This window comes from Eschscholzia californica, unplaced genomic scaffold (genome assembly GCF_041429995.1).
Source record: "Eschscholzia californica isolate CP2 unplaced genomic scaffold, dmEscCali1.0.p SCAF_1, whole genome shotgun sequence".
In the NCBI taxonomy this organism is placed as follows: Eukaryota; Viridiplantae; Streptophyta; class Magnoliopsida; order Ranunculales; family Papaveraceae; genus Eschscholzia; species Eschscholzia californica.
In genome coordinates, this window is record NW_028238198.1 from 85236956 (window position 1) to 85250346 (window position 13391).

The 13391-nt window shown below is 33.6% G+C and overlaps 1 protein-coding gene across 1 annotated transcript; it reads right to left on the bottom strand.

Moving 5' to 3' along the window:
* Nucleotides 1–11: 11 nt before the first annotated feature.
* Nucleotides 12–7176, bottom strand: LOC147570401 (uncharacterized). The gene is made up of 4 exons (XM_086664492.1): nucleotides 6571–7176; nucleotides 5542–5715; nucleotides 4225–4398; nucleotides 12–172 (listed from the first exon to the last, which is right to left on the bottom strand). The coding sequence occupies exons 1-4, from the start codon at nucleotides 7174–7176 to the stop codon at nucleotides 74–76; spliced, it is 1053 nt and encodes a 350-aa protein (XP_086520618.1). The 3' UTR covers nucleotides 12–73.
* Nucleotides 7177–13391: the final 6215 nt, after the last annotated feature.

The following is a 13391-nucleotide window of genomic DNA, read 5'->3' on the forward strand; positions in this document are numbered from 1 at the left end:
ACTCTCCATGATGCATCCAAGACATAAAAATGGTCAAGCTTTTGTTTGAACGAGTGCAATGATCAATTATGAATTAAGATTCTAAATGAAGAAGAAGACCAAATTCTTTAGCAACCATTTCCACACGCTCTAACAAGCTCTCTTCTGTTACCGTTGCGCTGTTTCTCTTAACCTACATATGGCGTTAAATGTCGTGTTAAAGCGTTAGATGTCGTGTTAAGTTTTACAATTTACATATTATATAAAGATTAATGGGTGGACGAAAACAAGACTTATCTGAACTCATAAAGAAAAACATTGTTGTGGAGCAGCAAGATTACTTTTATAAAGAAATATAGTTGGGGTTTTTGGGTCTGGGGCTCTTTAAGGAAGGTCTGAATTTTCAGTCGTGCTCTCGCAAGAGTGAAATAAATTATAACGTCTTTGAGTTGTCTGTAGTGGTGGGTCCTTGCTAGTATATCATTCAACACGATCAACTTAAAAATAAATATTTGCCACAAAAAAGTAGCGGGTCCAATTTAGTATATCATTCAACACTGTCAACTTAAAAGTAAATGTTTGTCACAAAAAAACGAACCCTTTTGATGATGGAAATGACTCATTGAGAAGAGGAAAAGAAATTTATTCCCCGTACAAAATGTTTTTATGTTGAAAGAATCCCTATATAAAATGTTACTAGTCTTTTTTTTGTTGAAAGATAAAATGTTACTAGTTAACGCATACAAATTTTTTCGTGTTAAAATCTCGAGCAAAATTATCATTGGGGTTTCCTAAATAATTTTTGAGTCTATAGACCAAAAATAGGGTCCTAATAGGAGATTTAATCCTCTATAATCCTAAAAAGGATTTAAAAACCAAATTAATCATCATAAAAGAGATCTAGTCCATTTGTATTCATCTCGAGAGAAATATCAAATCTCTATAATATTTAATCCTTATTAATACCTATTATAACCTTTCCATATATTTTGTAACCGTTTTTGCCAAAATAATCATGTATATATCATTTCCTTAATTGTCTCCATCTTTCTCTCTCCAATCAGAATTATAATGAAAGAAATATTAACAAATCTAATATGTAACCGTAATATAGTATATCTCATTTTCAAGAACATTAACCTAGTTGTTTAACCACTATTAACATCAGAACTCTACATTCATCTCCATTAAACTTATCGAAGATCAATTCTTGAAGGTAATTATTTTTGCTAAAATCATAATGAGAACATTCATTTGTAAGATTTCGTTTTTGTTTTCATGTATTTGATATTACTGTTTTGTATTTAGATTCATTTTTAAGATCTAATAATTAGTTTTTTAAACTGTATCAAATTGTTATGTATTATTTCTGAAAAAACGATTCAATTGTAGATCTTTCTCATAATATATATTTCCATCTTCGATAGATCTGAAATGGAAGTCTAAACTTCTCTCTCTCTCTCTAAAATTTTAATATCAATAATGAAATCTTTGATCTTTATATCATATTTAATGTTTTATTGAATCTATGTATGTTCTATATCTTTCAATTTTCGTGGTATGTATCTTAAGATTTTCGTTTAATCATTACTGAAGTTTTTTTCAGATCAGATTCATCTTCACTGACGGACTCAGATTTGCGGTATATTCAGATTCATTGTTTTCTCTGGATATAAAGTACATGTACTTTACGCGTACTTTTTTCACAAAACAGTTGCCGTTTATAGTACAATAAATGTTACAAAAATTATATGTAATTTATTGCACATTATACATATTTTTTCACATAACAGTGACCTTGTGATTCGAACTAACGTTATGTTTGTCTTCTAACACATTATGAAGTTTAACAAACATTATGCATAATTTATTCCATTATACATGTCGTTTCTAGTAAATTGTTTGTTTTGTTAACAAATGTATATGTTTTCTTTTTGCAGTTTTGTTGTTACTTATGGAATTTGCTACTGAAGTTGGTCATTTGTTTCCTGGTGGTGCAAAATCATTTGGATATGCTCTTTGACAATATAGTGTAAATGTTGTTTGTCTTGCTCAAGACTACATATGCTCTTCGACAATATAGTGCAAACGATTTTTTGGTAACAGAATGTAAACAATGTGTAATGTAAAAGAAATTATGTGTTATGTAATAGAAAGTATGTGTAATTTACTGAACAAGACCCAAATACAATTGATAAATTACGTTGTATACTTGACTAATGATGGTTTATTCGTCATCAATAATACATAATTTACGTATTTGTTTCATAATTTGTATTCGATTTGTATTTATGTATGAGTAAAAACGAAAACAAATGCTGCTTTAATGTTCCCAGAAAAATATACTATTTCCAAAACTGAAAGTTAAGTGAGAGAAAGTGATATATATGTTTTGTATATTAACCCCCAAATCACGCTAAATTGATCCTAGATTGATTCAGATAATAGGAAAGAGAAAATTTGATTTCCAAATCTGTTTAGAGGAGAGAGAAATTATGATTTGTTTCTATCTTTTTTTTTTCTAATAAATCTCCATATTTTTGGCTAATAAATCTCCATACTAAATCTGTAAAGAAGAGAGAGAAAATTGATTTGGGAAAGTTTAGATTTTGTTTCTAAACAGATTATAGAAGAGAGAGAAATTTTCGTGAGGATCTAACCGTTTTTTCCTAAATTTATCCTAAAATCAAGGTACATTAAACCGATTGAAATCCCAAATGAAGTAGGTTTAGAGAGAGAAAGTGTCTTTATGAAGATTGGTATCCAATCTGTTTCGGCTGAATAAAGATCCCCCACAAATCACGCCCACGGGTTTTGGGAAAGTTTCCTAAAACCCTCGTAAATTCAAAAAACCCGGGGTTTTTTGATTTGGGATACATTTGGTATTACCCAATAAATTAGCCATACTTTATACCCTTTTTGTAAAAGGACCAAAAATCCATAATCTAAGAAGAGTGGTCTATAAACCTATTATCAATTTGATTTTGGTCTATATACCCATGGACTCTTTCCTAAACTTGTTTAGCATCGTATTACCATAAAAAATGAGTACTTGGCGAAAAACCTTGGCCTCGTTTAGACTAATTCCTTTTTTGGAAATACACTAAAAAAAAGTCGCCTTGACAAGGTTTTGATACATGATTAAGAGATAAACAAAGATACATCAAGATTCATGAAATTGAATGATTACTACAAGTGTCTGATTTAGGCCCTAAATGTTATTTTTATCTGCCTTTAAAAGACATCTTAGGGAGGCCTAAAGCCCAACTTGTATAGTTCTACTTCATTTATCTCAAATTCAACAAATCCTGAAGTTACACTTTCATGGGATTGAACTTGAAGCCTTTGTGTTATGGAGTGGGAGTCCAACCACTACACCAAGAAGTGGTGGACAGTTTAAACTGAAATTCGAAATCAACTTTTTGGATATTTGGCCATCAACTTTTTGGATATTTGACAATCTTAAATTCTAGATTGTTACAGTTATTGTTAAAAAAACATTTCCAGTGGAACACTCTATTCAACTCTCCATGATATTCTAAAATTAGAGTGTATTTTTCACTTTGTTTGTGCACTACTCTAAAATTAGAGTGATATGCGTACTAAATAGATATCTTCATTGGGGACAAAAAAAGTTTACTCCTCTATTTTGACACTTAGTTGACACTTGACAAGTAGGATTTCTAGAGCTTATCTTCCAAGTCATTCCCGCAGGAGATCCGGACCGATTTTTTCTGATCCTTCAATAAAAAGATTCATTCTCTTCGTAAAAAATAGGAGGTAGAGTGTTCCATTGAAGATGTTGTAAGAGCATTTAATGCAAAAATATAAAATTTCTAATTGTCGTATGTTTCAATTCTCAATTAAGATTCTCTTTCTTAACTGACACTATTGAGATCCTCATTCAAAAGACATCTCCTTTATGAGTAGTTTTATTTTTATATTGAGTGGAGAATTAAAATCTTCAAGAGAAATCTCAAATATCGAATTTCTTCTTAAGAAATTTTAGAATCAGATGCTTGAACATCATTTATAAAAAAATTAAAAAACTCAAAAAATCCTAAATGACACTTCAAAATTTCTCAATTAGAGTCTTGCATGGGAGATGGTCTAACGTCATTGTTTTTCTCTGCGAAAACCTGAAATCTCCCTGTCCATACAAACTTGCAAGTCCCCCTTAATTTTTATTGGTGTATACATCTATCTACGGAAACCTACATGCGGGAGGGAATAAGAGAAACTTACACGGAGAAAGTAAGAATTTTGCCACCTGTGGGGATCAATATCAACAATAGAAGCAGTGAGTATGTCTAGGCCGACCATCTCTACGACTCGCTGAACTTTGCTCAACCCTCCCAATGCCTTGTTGAATTCTACTTTCAACAGAAATCTCTCCTCAGTTAACGCCTCTGTTTCTATCTGAGTCACAATCATATCAACAACTCATTCTCAATACATATATAATTCTAGTACCATGAAAAATCAACATATTATGGGAATCCTTCGGGAAAGTAAGAAAAATTTCGGGGTACAGTTAGAAATCTCCCAACCAACTCGTACTGGTTCTGCGGATTCTTCCAAGTCAGCAGTCATTTTTTGGCAAAGGGAATCCTCCCCTTCGTCAGAACGAATAAAGAGAGAGAAAGAGAAGTGTGAAGATTTCATGTTAGAATAAAAGATATAAACTAAAATAAATGACACAATAGTTTACGTGGTTCAGTCGGATGATCACGACCTACGTCCACGGAGAAAGCCATTAATGGCTGCTTTATATTATCTCCACAATCGTGGGATTGATTGGTTACAGACTCAGACTCAATGCAACTCAATGATAAAATACATAGAGGTCACTTCTATTTATAGAGTGACTTGGGTGTCTTATTATCCTAGGAATCTATCTAGGATAAATACAAATAATATCTTCTATATCTTGGACCGTTGACTTTATCTTCGGATCTCTTCTATATCTTGGACCGTTGACTTTGATATATTCGGATCTCGATCTTTATGCTCTAATAAGAAGGGTGAGAAGGAAAGGAAGGATGAGTGAAAAATAAGGTGGTGGGAGAAAGTGGTGGTGGTGGTCGAAGGTGGTGGAGAGAAAATGAGAGAAAGATTATTAAAAAAAATTAAAGATTGTCGAAAGTAATCATTTATTGACGACCACTACTGCAGTGGAGAAAGAATGGTGGTGTGGACTGGGAGAAACAAAATAAGCCAAAAGACTTCACTCACCCTCCTGCAAAACCATAATACCTCACAACCTAGACCATATTATAACACAAAAATTTCAAGTATGGATTTTCAAATAGCAAAAGATCGGTAACATCGTCACAAATGAGAAATGTTTTTTCCCTTCCAAGAGAGCTATTCAGAATCCTGCTCATATGTTGATGTAGCATTATAGTTACCCAACATTTTCATGAGTTTTATTTCTTTTTAAAAATGATCTCAATGCATAATTTAAAATCAGAAGTACAAATTGTGCAGAGAATTAATTGAATACGAATCCGACTAAAATTATTTAACAAAATTAAAGATGATTAATTATCAAATACTGACCTTTAAAATAGTTGGAAGTAGAGCCCCAAAAGGAGGAGGCTCATAGGGTGTAATTTGGGGTTGAGTGGTCAATGTAGAAGATAGTAAGCTTATCCTCTCTTCTTCAATTTGTGTCTCTTCAAGTATTCCTTTTAGATATGCAAATGCATCTCCAAGAACTGATTGCTTGTCCATCTGTTTTATTTTTAATTCACTCACCATTTATTATCATAAATTAATTTTGCAATATATCAATCACCATCATTTACATCTAAGCTTGTTCAAAAGTCTGATGCTGTATGATAGATAAAAGAATACTTTTTTTTTTTTGTTGAAAGAGATAAAAGAATACAAAAGAGGTAAAAAGGAAAAAAAGAGTTATCTCCTAACGTATGATCAAATGACATTTTCGCACCAAATTAGAAGCCAAAACAAAAGCTCAGACTCAAGCGAGAGGCAAAAACAGACAGTTAGTCATAAAGTTTGACCTTAAAATAGTTAACCATAAAAAAATAGATTGGGAGATGTTAGAGTGCCCAGTTTTTAGCCCATTAAAATGCCCAGCTGATGTGGAATCACTAAAAGACAAGATTTTTTCAAAGTTTGACTATGGTGGGGATCTCTTTTATTTCTAAATGAGGAAATCTGGACATTTTAATGGGCATTGTAACTGGACACTCTATCATTTCCCAAATTGATATTAGACAACATATAAAAAATATCAATTCAGAATCAGAGGTCGATAACAAAATACTACCTCGAGAACTTGTTTACAAGATTATTGAGGTAAGATTCTCTATGCATGCTAGAGGAGGAAGATGCTCGAAAAATCTAATCCGACCAGATATCCCATCAGGCCAGGTTGGCCCATATTTTTGGGTCATGCAAAACTATTGTTGGAACATGGGAATCCATTTTTTAAGTAATTTAAAATGTTCCAACTTGTAAGTGTTTGTAGACACTGATGGGATTATCATCATAAGTCTTCCTAACCCATTCCTAGGCCATGGAAGCAAACCAATTGTACTTGAAGTATTTAGGTATATATACCTTGGTAATATTAGGGACGATTGACCTCAATGTGAATAATTGTTGGTTTATCCGTTTCCTCCTATTTCGTTCCGTCACAAGATTCTTACTACTAAATTTTCCCAACATTTCTTCTTCTTCTTCTTCATCTTCATCCTTATCCTCCTTTTGTGACTGATGATTATCTACTAATTCATCTGGTTTCTCCATTACTGATGTATTAACGTCATGGGTCGTAAGAAGCAGATCATCAAAACCAACATCATTATTCAGATACTCAAACAACATCTCGTCAGATATTTGATCAAATATTCCAGCATTTAATTGATCGTTCGTATCAATTATATCGTCGTTTAGTAAATCAAGTGTATGAAACTCCCCACCAACATTGTTGTTTTGAATTAATGGTTGAAGGGGTTCACAGAATTCAGCTTCCAGTTGATGATGATCAGTTGTCATGAGATTTTCTACCAATTCCAAATCATCCAACCAAGAGAAATCCTCTTCCGGCCAGTTCGAAACAGAAAGAGTACTATCACCCAGGTCTATATTAATATTCTGGGGTACTCCATCTTGAAGTAAAATCTCAGTCATTGAATCCTCCATTACGAACTCATCCACTTTCATCTTATCCCTATATATATACATATGTTGGATATTCTTATTATTTAGGGGTTGTTTTTTTAATATATTGGTCCAAAATCAACCTTTTTTTTTGTTGAAAGTTCGAAAATCAACCTCAAGTTACCATTAGAAATAATGAATATCACGAATTAAATAAAAATATGGTTAACTTGTCTTAAAAAAGAGTTAAAGTTAACTATATGATTATTTTCAAATGAACCCTTTTATGACCAACTTTCCACCTGGCTCCTTAGTTTATCGAAAATACACAGATGACTTATTTGTACGTCGACTGTTAAAGTCAAGATTATTTATTTCAAGATTATCTATCTTTTGATTCTTTCACATAAACTTTCGTGCTCTCTCTCTCATCATCTATTTCTCTACGAGAGAGAGAGAGAAAAAAGAGATTTAGAGAGAAATCAAAACCAATCCGTTTTGTCCCCCCCCCCCTAATCCTAATTCAACTTTTTTTTAATTACATCTTGAAGTAAAAAAGGAGATCATCCAATTAGTTTCAATAAACTATGTGGCTTATCAGGCGGGAAGCTGGTCATTAACTAAGGGTTATTTGGAAAATAACCCCTAATTATATTAATGTTTTAGAGAGTCATTTGAATATTAGAAGAGGTAGAAGTAGAGTCTCTAAAAGCTCGCTCTATAAATAGTTTTGATGAAGATGTTTGTTATAAGAAATTATCCAAAACATAAGCAAAGAAGTAAAAGAAAACTTGTTCAAGTAGATGTGTTAGGAGCCCGTCTAGCTTATATATCCTCAATTTTATTTTTTTACCAAATTTCTTATTAATTTTTGAGTTCCTAATCGAAAAATCTACACATAAACACACATTTAGTCCACCCTAATATTAATATAGGATTTTAAGCCAAAATAATAATTATAATGGATATTTAGTCAAAGTTGACCCATCTCTATAGAAAAAAAAGATCTGTACCATTTCTAAATATCATAACACCCATTATAACCTTTTATATAAGAAAAAAAATCCACTTATGAAAACCAATCCCAATTTCTTTTTTTTTTATCTCAGATTTTTTCGATTGATTTCAAACTTATTATCTGTTTCGCAATATACACGTTATTTAGTATCAATTACGTATATTACTACAACAAAATACATTTAGTATAGTTAAAGTATGTCTAGATGTCAAAGTTAAAGTTTCATATTTTATTTCATTTTTTTATTTGTGTCATACATAACACATTATGTATCAACAATGTTTCTTCCAAAATGAAAAATGACTAAAATCCTATTTTCTGAGAAGATTGGACCTTAATCTATTTTTGAATTTTATTTTGGACCTAAATCCCGTGGACCCTTGTCTAAATTAAAGTAAGGTCAAGGCCACTGTTTTGGGGAAAGCATTAAAGTTTCCGGGGAAGACGGTGGAAAACAAAAAAAATTAAACCAAACACCCCTTTAATGTCGCCGGAAAAAGTCGTCCGGCCGGATGTTGCCGGCGACTTCACCATCTTCTCTTCTCTTCTCTTTCTCTCTCTTCTTTCTCTCTACTCCTTATCTTCTCTTTCTCTCTCTTCTCCCTCTCTTCTCTCTTTCTTCTCTTTCTCTCTCTTTCTCTCCGGCGAAGGGGAGGAGCCCCTTCGCCGGAGCTCGTCTGGTTTCCAAACGAAACCAGATCTGGTTTCCAAACGAAACCAGATCTGGTTTCGTCTGGAAACCAGACCTCCGGCGAAGGGGCTCCTCCCCTTCGCCGGAGATGGAGAGGAGAATAAAAAATAAATAAAAAATTGTCGCCGGAGATGATGGAGTCGTCGGAGATGGTGGAGTCGCCGGAGAAAAGAAGAAGAAGCTGAAAAGGATTTGGTTGTTTGGGGGAAATAAAAAATCTATTTTTTTTTTGTTTCCACCCAAAACTTCACACCCTGAAAACTAGATAATTTTTCCCAAAGCGTTGGCCTATATAAATAAACCGTGTTATATAAGAAGTCATCCATTCGTCATCTTGAATTCGTCATTGTGAATTCGTCAGTCTGAAGTAGAAAACAAATTTTCCACTATTTTCATCACTTGTCTTTCTAATATTGGCATGTAATCTAATGTTCCTATCAAACAAGACAAAATTGAAATCCTAAAATAGAGTATTAAAATATTTCACATATAAATGATGAGGTTTTGCCTACTTATATGGTTGGATGACATTGATAACCATTAAGTCATATAACACTGGTTTCATATCTAATTATATTAATAAAGTTGTATTATTTTATACACCACTTTCTTTTAGTTGGTCAAGTGGGGGGGTTGGGCCATGGTTTTTTTTTTTTTTTTTTGATGAGAAGTTGGGCCATGGTTAGGTCTCAACTTAGGTCTCTTCATTATTTGGAGATAATAACATTTCTAACAATTAGAAAAATTTATAAAGATGACTGTTAGGGAGATAAAATGAAAACAAAAAAGTAACTAATCTTGTAACAGAAATATAGTAACTCTTTAACTACTTTCTTGACAAACTTTTATCTTTTTAACAAACATTATAAAGGCACTTCATTAGTTTTTGAAGGCACCCTAACTTTCCATCTTTCTTGGTTTATTTGACACCATTCTCAAACCTTGGTTCTTAGTCTAAGATCCTCCCTCAAGCACATGGACGGATCATGAAGGCATGAGCTTTGATCGAAGGTATTCAAACTGAAGAAACCTAGGGTTAACAATAATGCCCTTTGCACCCACATTATCACAATAAAGCAAATAGCTATTTCAAATGTAACAGTTACATTGACATTCAATAGTAAATGACAGAGCCTTATACTCAACTTCAGTAGAGAGACGAGCCACTGTGAGTTATTTCATATGTAACAGTTACATCGACATTCAATAAATTAAGTAGTATCACCAAGGCCTATATTATTCTTCTGGGTTTCTTGAATTAAAAATCCTAGTCATTGGCTCCTCCATCACTAACTCCTCCACTTTCATCTTACCCCTATAGGCACGCCTATATTTATGTAAAGAACAAAGACAGAGATGAAGGAGAATTACATATGCTAGATATTATTTGTTGATTTACGTATTCTTTTTCTTTTCAATCTAAATCAGACATATACGTAGAAACCTAACCAGAGACAATTTAGACCTCGAGTTAGATTTCAAACTTTAACTTAAAGAAAAAAAGACAAAGCAAAACACAGTCTTATTTTATTTGTTAAAAGTTAAGTGAAAAGTATAAAGTATTTCTTTTAAATGTGAACCACTATTAGTAGACATATTTAGTAAGTGTCAGTGGGAGTGGTTGTTGGTGAAAACAAAAATTAGTATACATATTTAGTTAGTGGTAATGGGAAGGTGGTTGTTGGTGAAAAAAAAGTTGGGTACTTAGTTTCTAGGGTTATTCTTTTCGACCCCTAATTTGTGACCAGTTTGTGTTTCGCCATTTGTTTGTAAATTAAAAAGTGATTAATTTTTTTTCTTTTAAGTCGTCAGTTAATTTTAACAGTTGATTTTTTGTTCTCCCGATTACTTTTCTTCTAAAAATTAATTTTCATCCATTTCTTTTCTTTTCTCCGATGTCAGAGAAGTAATCGTCAGCAGCTGACCGACAACAACCTTCATGAGATTTTTATTGATCTTCTTCCCTCTCTATCTCTTTTTTACTTTACAATGATATTTATACGTTGATTATATTTCTATTTAGACGTTTATTATAAATCACAACATATAAACAGAAGTGTGGCGGTAAGAATTCACATTTAATATCAATATAAATGGCTTGATTATGAATGGCAAAACCATAAATGGCTCGATTTACAATTTTTACATTTGTGTTTACAGGTTGACGAGGGTGTAACCCGTGCCCGTGGAGCACATACACTTCTACCGATTGCATAACAGATCGAGCAAACTATGTGAATGAGCATAAGTTATAATGGAATGACTCACTTGGTATTTATTCATCATGTTAGTTAACTGTTTACCTTCTTCAACAACACATTCTTATAAAAAACACTTACAATGTAAGTTTCAATGTAAAAATAGTCTTAAACTAATAAGTTCAAACATTTAAAGATTCTTAATCAGAATACTCTAACACCTGGATGTGAATGTAACATTAACATCCAAAATGTAGAAAACATAATGAAGAAGAACTAATCACAAAATTTACAGGAGATTCTTTTGGAAAAATAAAGAGAAAAAGGGGAGAAAACCTGAAACCTAGTTAGATACTGAGCCAAAATTAAGTCATGCATTTCTTGAAATACTTTACTCAATGTGAACGTATCTGGTGATTCCGAATCATATCTATACTGTACAGAAATTACTATTCAAATGTTGTTGTAGTGAAACCAAACTTATAAATAATTAAACTCTTTTGGTAGTTATCCGCAAAGTTGAAAACAATTCAAAGATAGGAAAGTCCCAACACCTCGAAGAAGAAAAGGATAGAATTTTGGTGAATAAGAATTCTTCAAATGCGTAGGTGGGATTGCCGATTTACATGACATAAATTCCTACAACATATGTCGGATTGTTCTTCAACTTCAACCTGCAAAAAAGACCAACAAAAAGATGGATTAGAATTGTAAACTTAGGGTGATACACTGAATCAAACAAGTTGAGTTTAATCTAGACCACACCAAAGATAAGAACCATACAAAATTAAAAATATAAGAAAATTGACATACATGGTGGCGCGATAATCCGACGAAAGAAGCTACAGAAAATTGCAGTCTATAAAGAAAACTGATTGCTAAATGCAAAACACGTCTGCCAAGTTGATTTTGCGCTATTTCAGGAAGCCTTAAGAAACTCAGAGAGCAAATGGTACAAAATCTATGTAAACAAATGACAGAGTTGTATAAAGATGACCTAAAACAAAAGAAACAGATTGGAACTAAATTATGCCTAAACCACCATTAACATCGACCATTATATCAACTAAACACAAACTCAATGTTGATAATAGGTTAGTACCAAACTTATCTCTATTAATCACTAAGAAGCATGTGAAATTGTTTAGGTGATGAATAAGATAGATGTCTAGATGGTCTGGACGTCCAGTTTAGTTAATTTCTCGGTCTGGATTGAAGTACATAGCAACAAAGGATCAGGGTTGAACAACCCATAATCTAGAAAGCCCTAATTATAATACCAGAGAAGGCAAATGAGTAGCATAACTATAAAGCCCTAATTTAGTCAAACCAAAATGAGTAGCATCGTCAATCATCAACCAAAAATACAGCGACCTACCTCGAGAGAGAGAGAGAAAAAAAAAAGGTTCTATGTGTGTGCGAGAAAGATGTTCTATGTGCGTGTGAGAAAAAGAGAGAATACCTGAGATGAGAGTGGATTGCGAGAGAGAGGCAGAGAGTGTAGACGGTAAAATCTCTACGGGTCAGAAAGTCTGACAGTCAACGGGTCGACGGTCAAAGGTCTTGTCGGGTCGGGTCGGATGCTTCGGGGACCGGCTACGTGTCGAAAAGAACCTAAACACAAAAAGAGAGAAGAGATCGTGAAGCCTCTGGGACACCGGGATGGTGCCGGCCTAAGGGGGCTCCGACGGTCAAGTCAGATACTCGATCAAATATAAATAAAGTAAAAGTGGGCGATAGTGAGGTAACCGTCGTCGGAGTGCTTAGGTGTCGCGGCTCGTGGAGTTGTCGGAACAGATCCCCACGGTAATAATATACTTACTGTAGTGAAAAGGTTGATGGTAACGATATATTGTCGTTAACTTGCTGGTCGTAAGTGGGACTTGCAATAAGGTGCTGGTCGTAAAGGGATCAGCAATAAGGTGCTGGTCGTAAGTGGATCGGATGGTGAGGATCGTTGGATGGATGACGTTGATACGGTCAGCTTGTTACCGTTGAAGGAAAGATATATTAGACCAGAGAGCTCTCTTATGCGATAAGGTGGTGGTGGTATGGTGTCGATACGGCTAGCTAGTTATCGTTTGATTCGTGACTACCAGACTCTTATCTCCAAACTTCTAAGATGATGAGTCAGAGACTTTGAGAGAATCGAAAGACCTTTGAGATGCTTATGAGAGAGTAAGTGAGTGGAGAGAATGGGTTTAGCTACTCGAGTACTGTTGTCGAATATTGGATGCCCTTCTCTGAGTGTTGCTTCTCGTATTTATAGTGGTGGAGAGGGAATGCCTTGATGACGACCAGCTAGTAACCGACGTAGTTATTCCGTGTCATTACTCCTGAGAGATACGTTAAGGGCTAGGGGATCTGACCA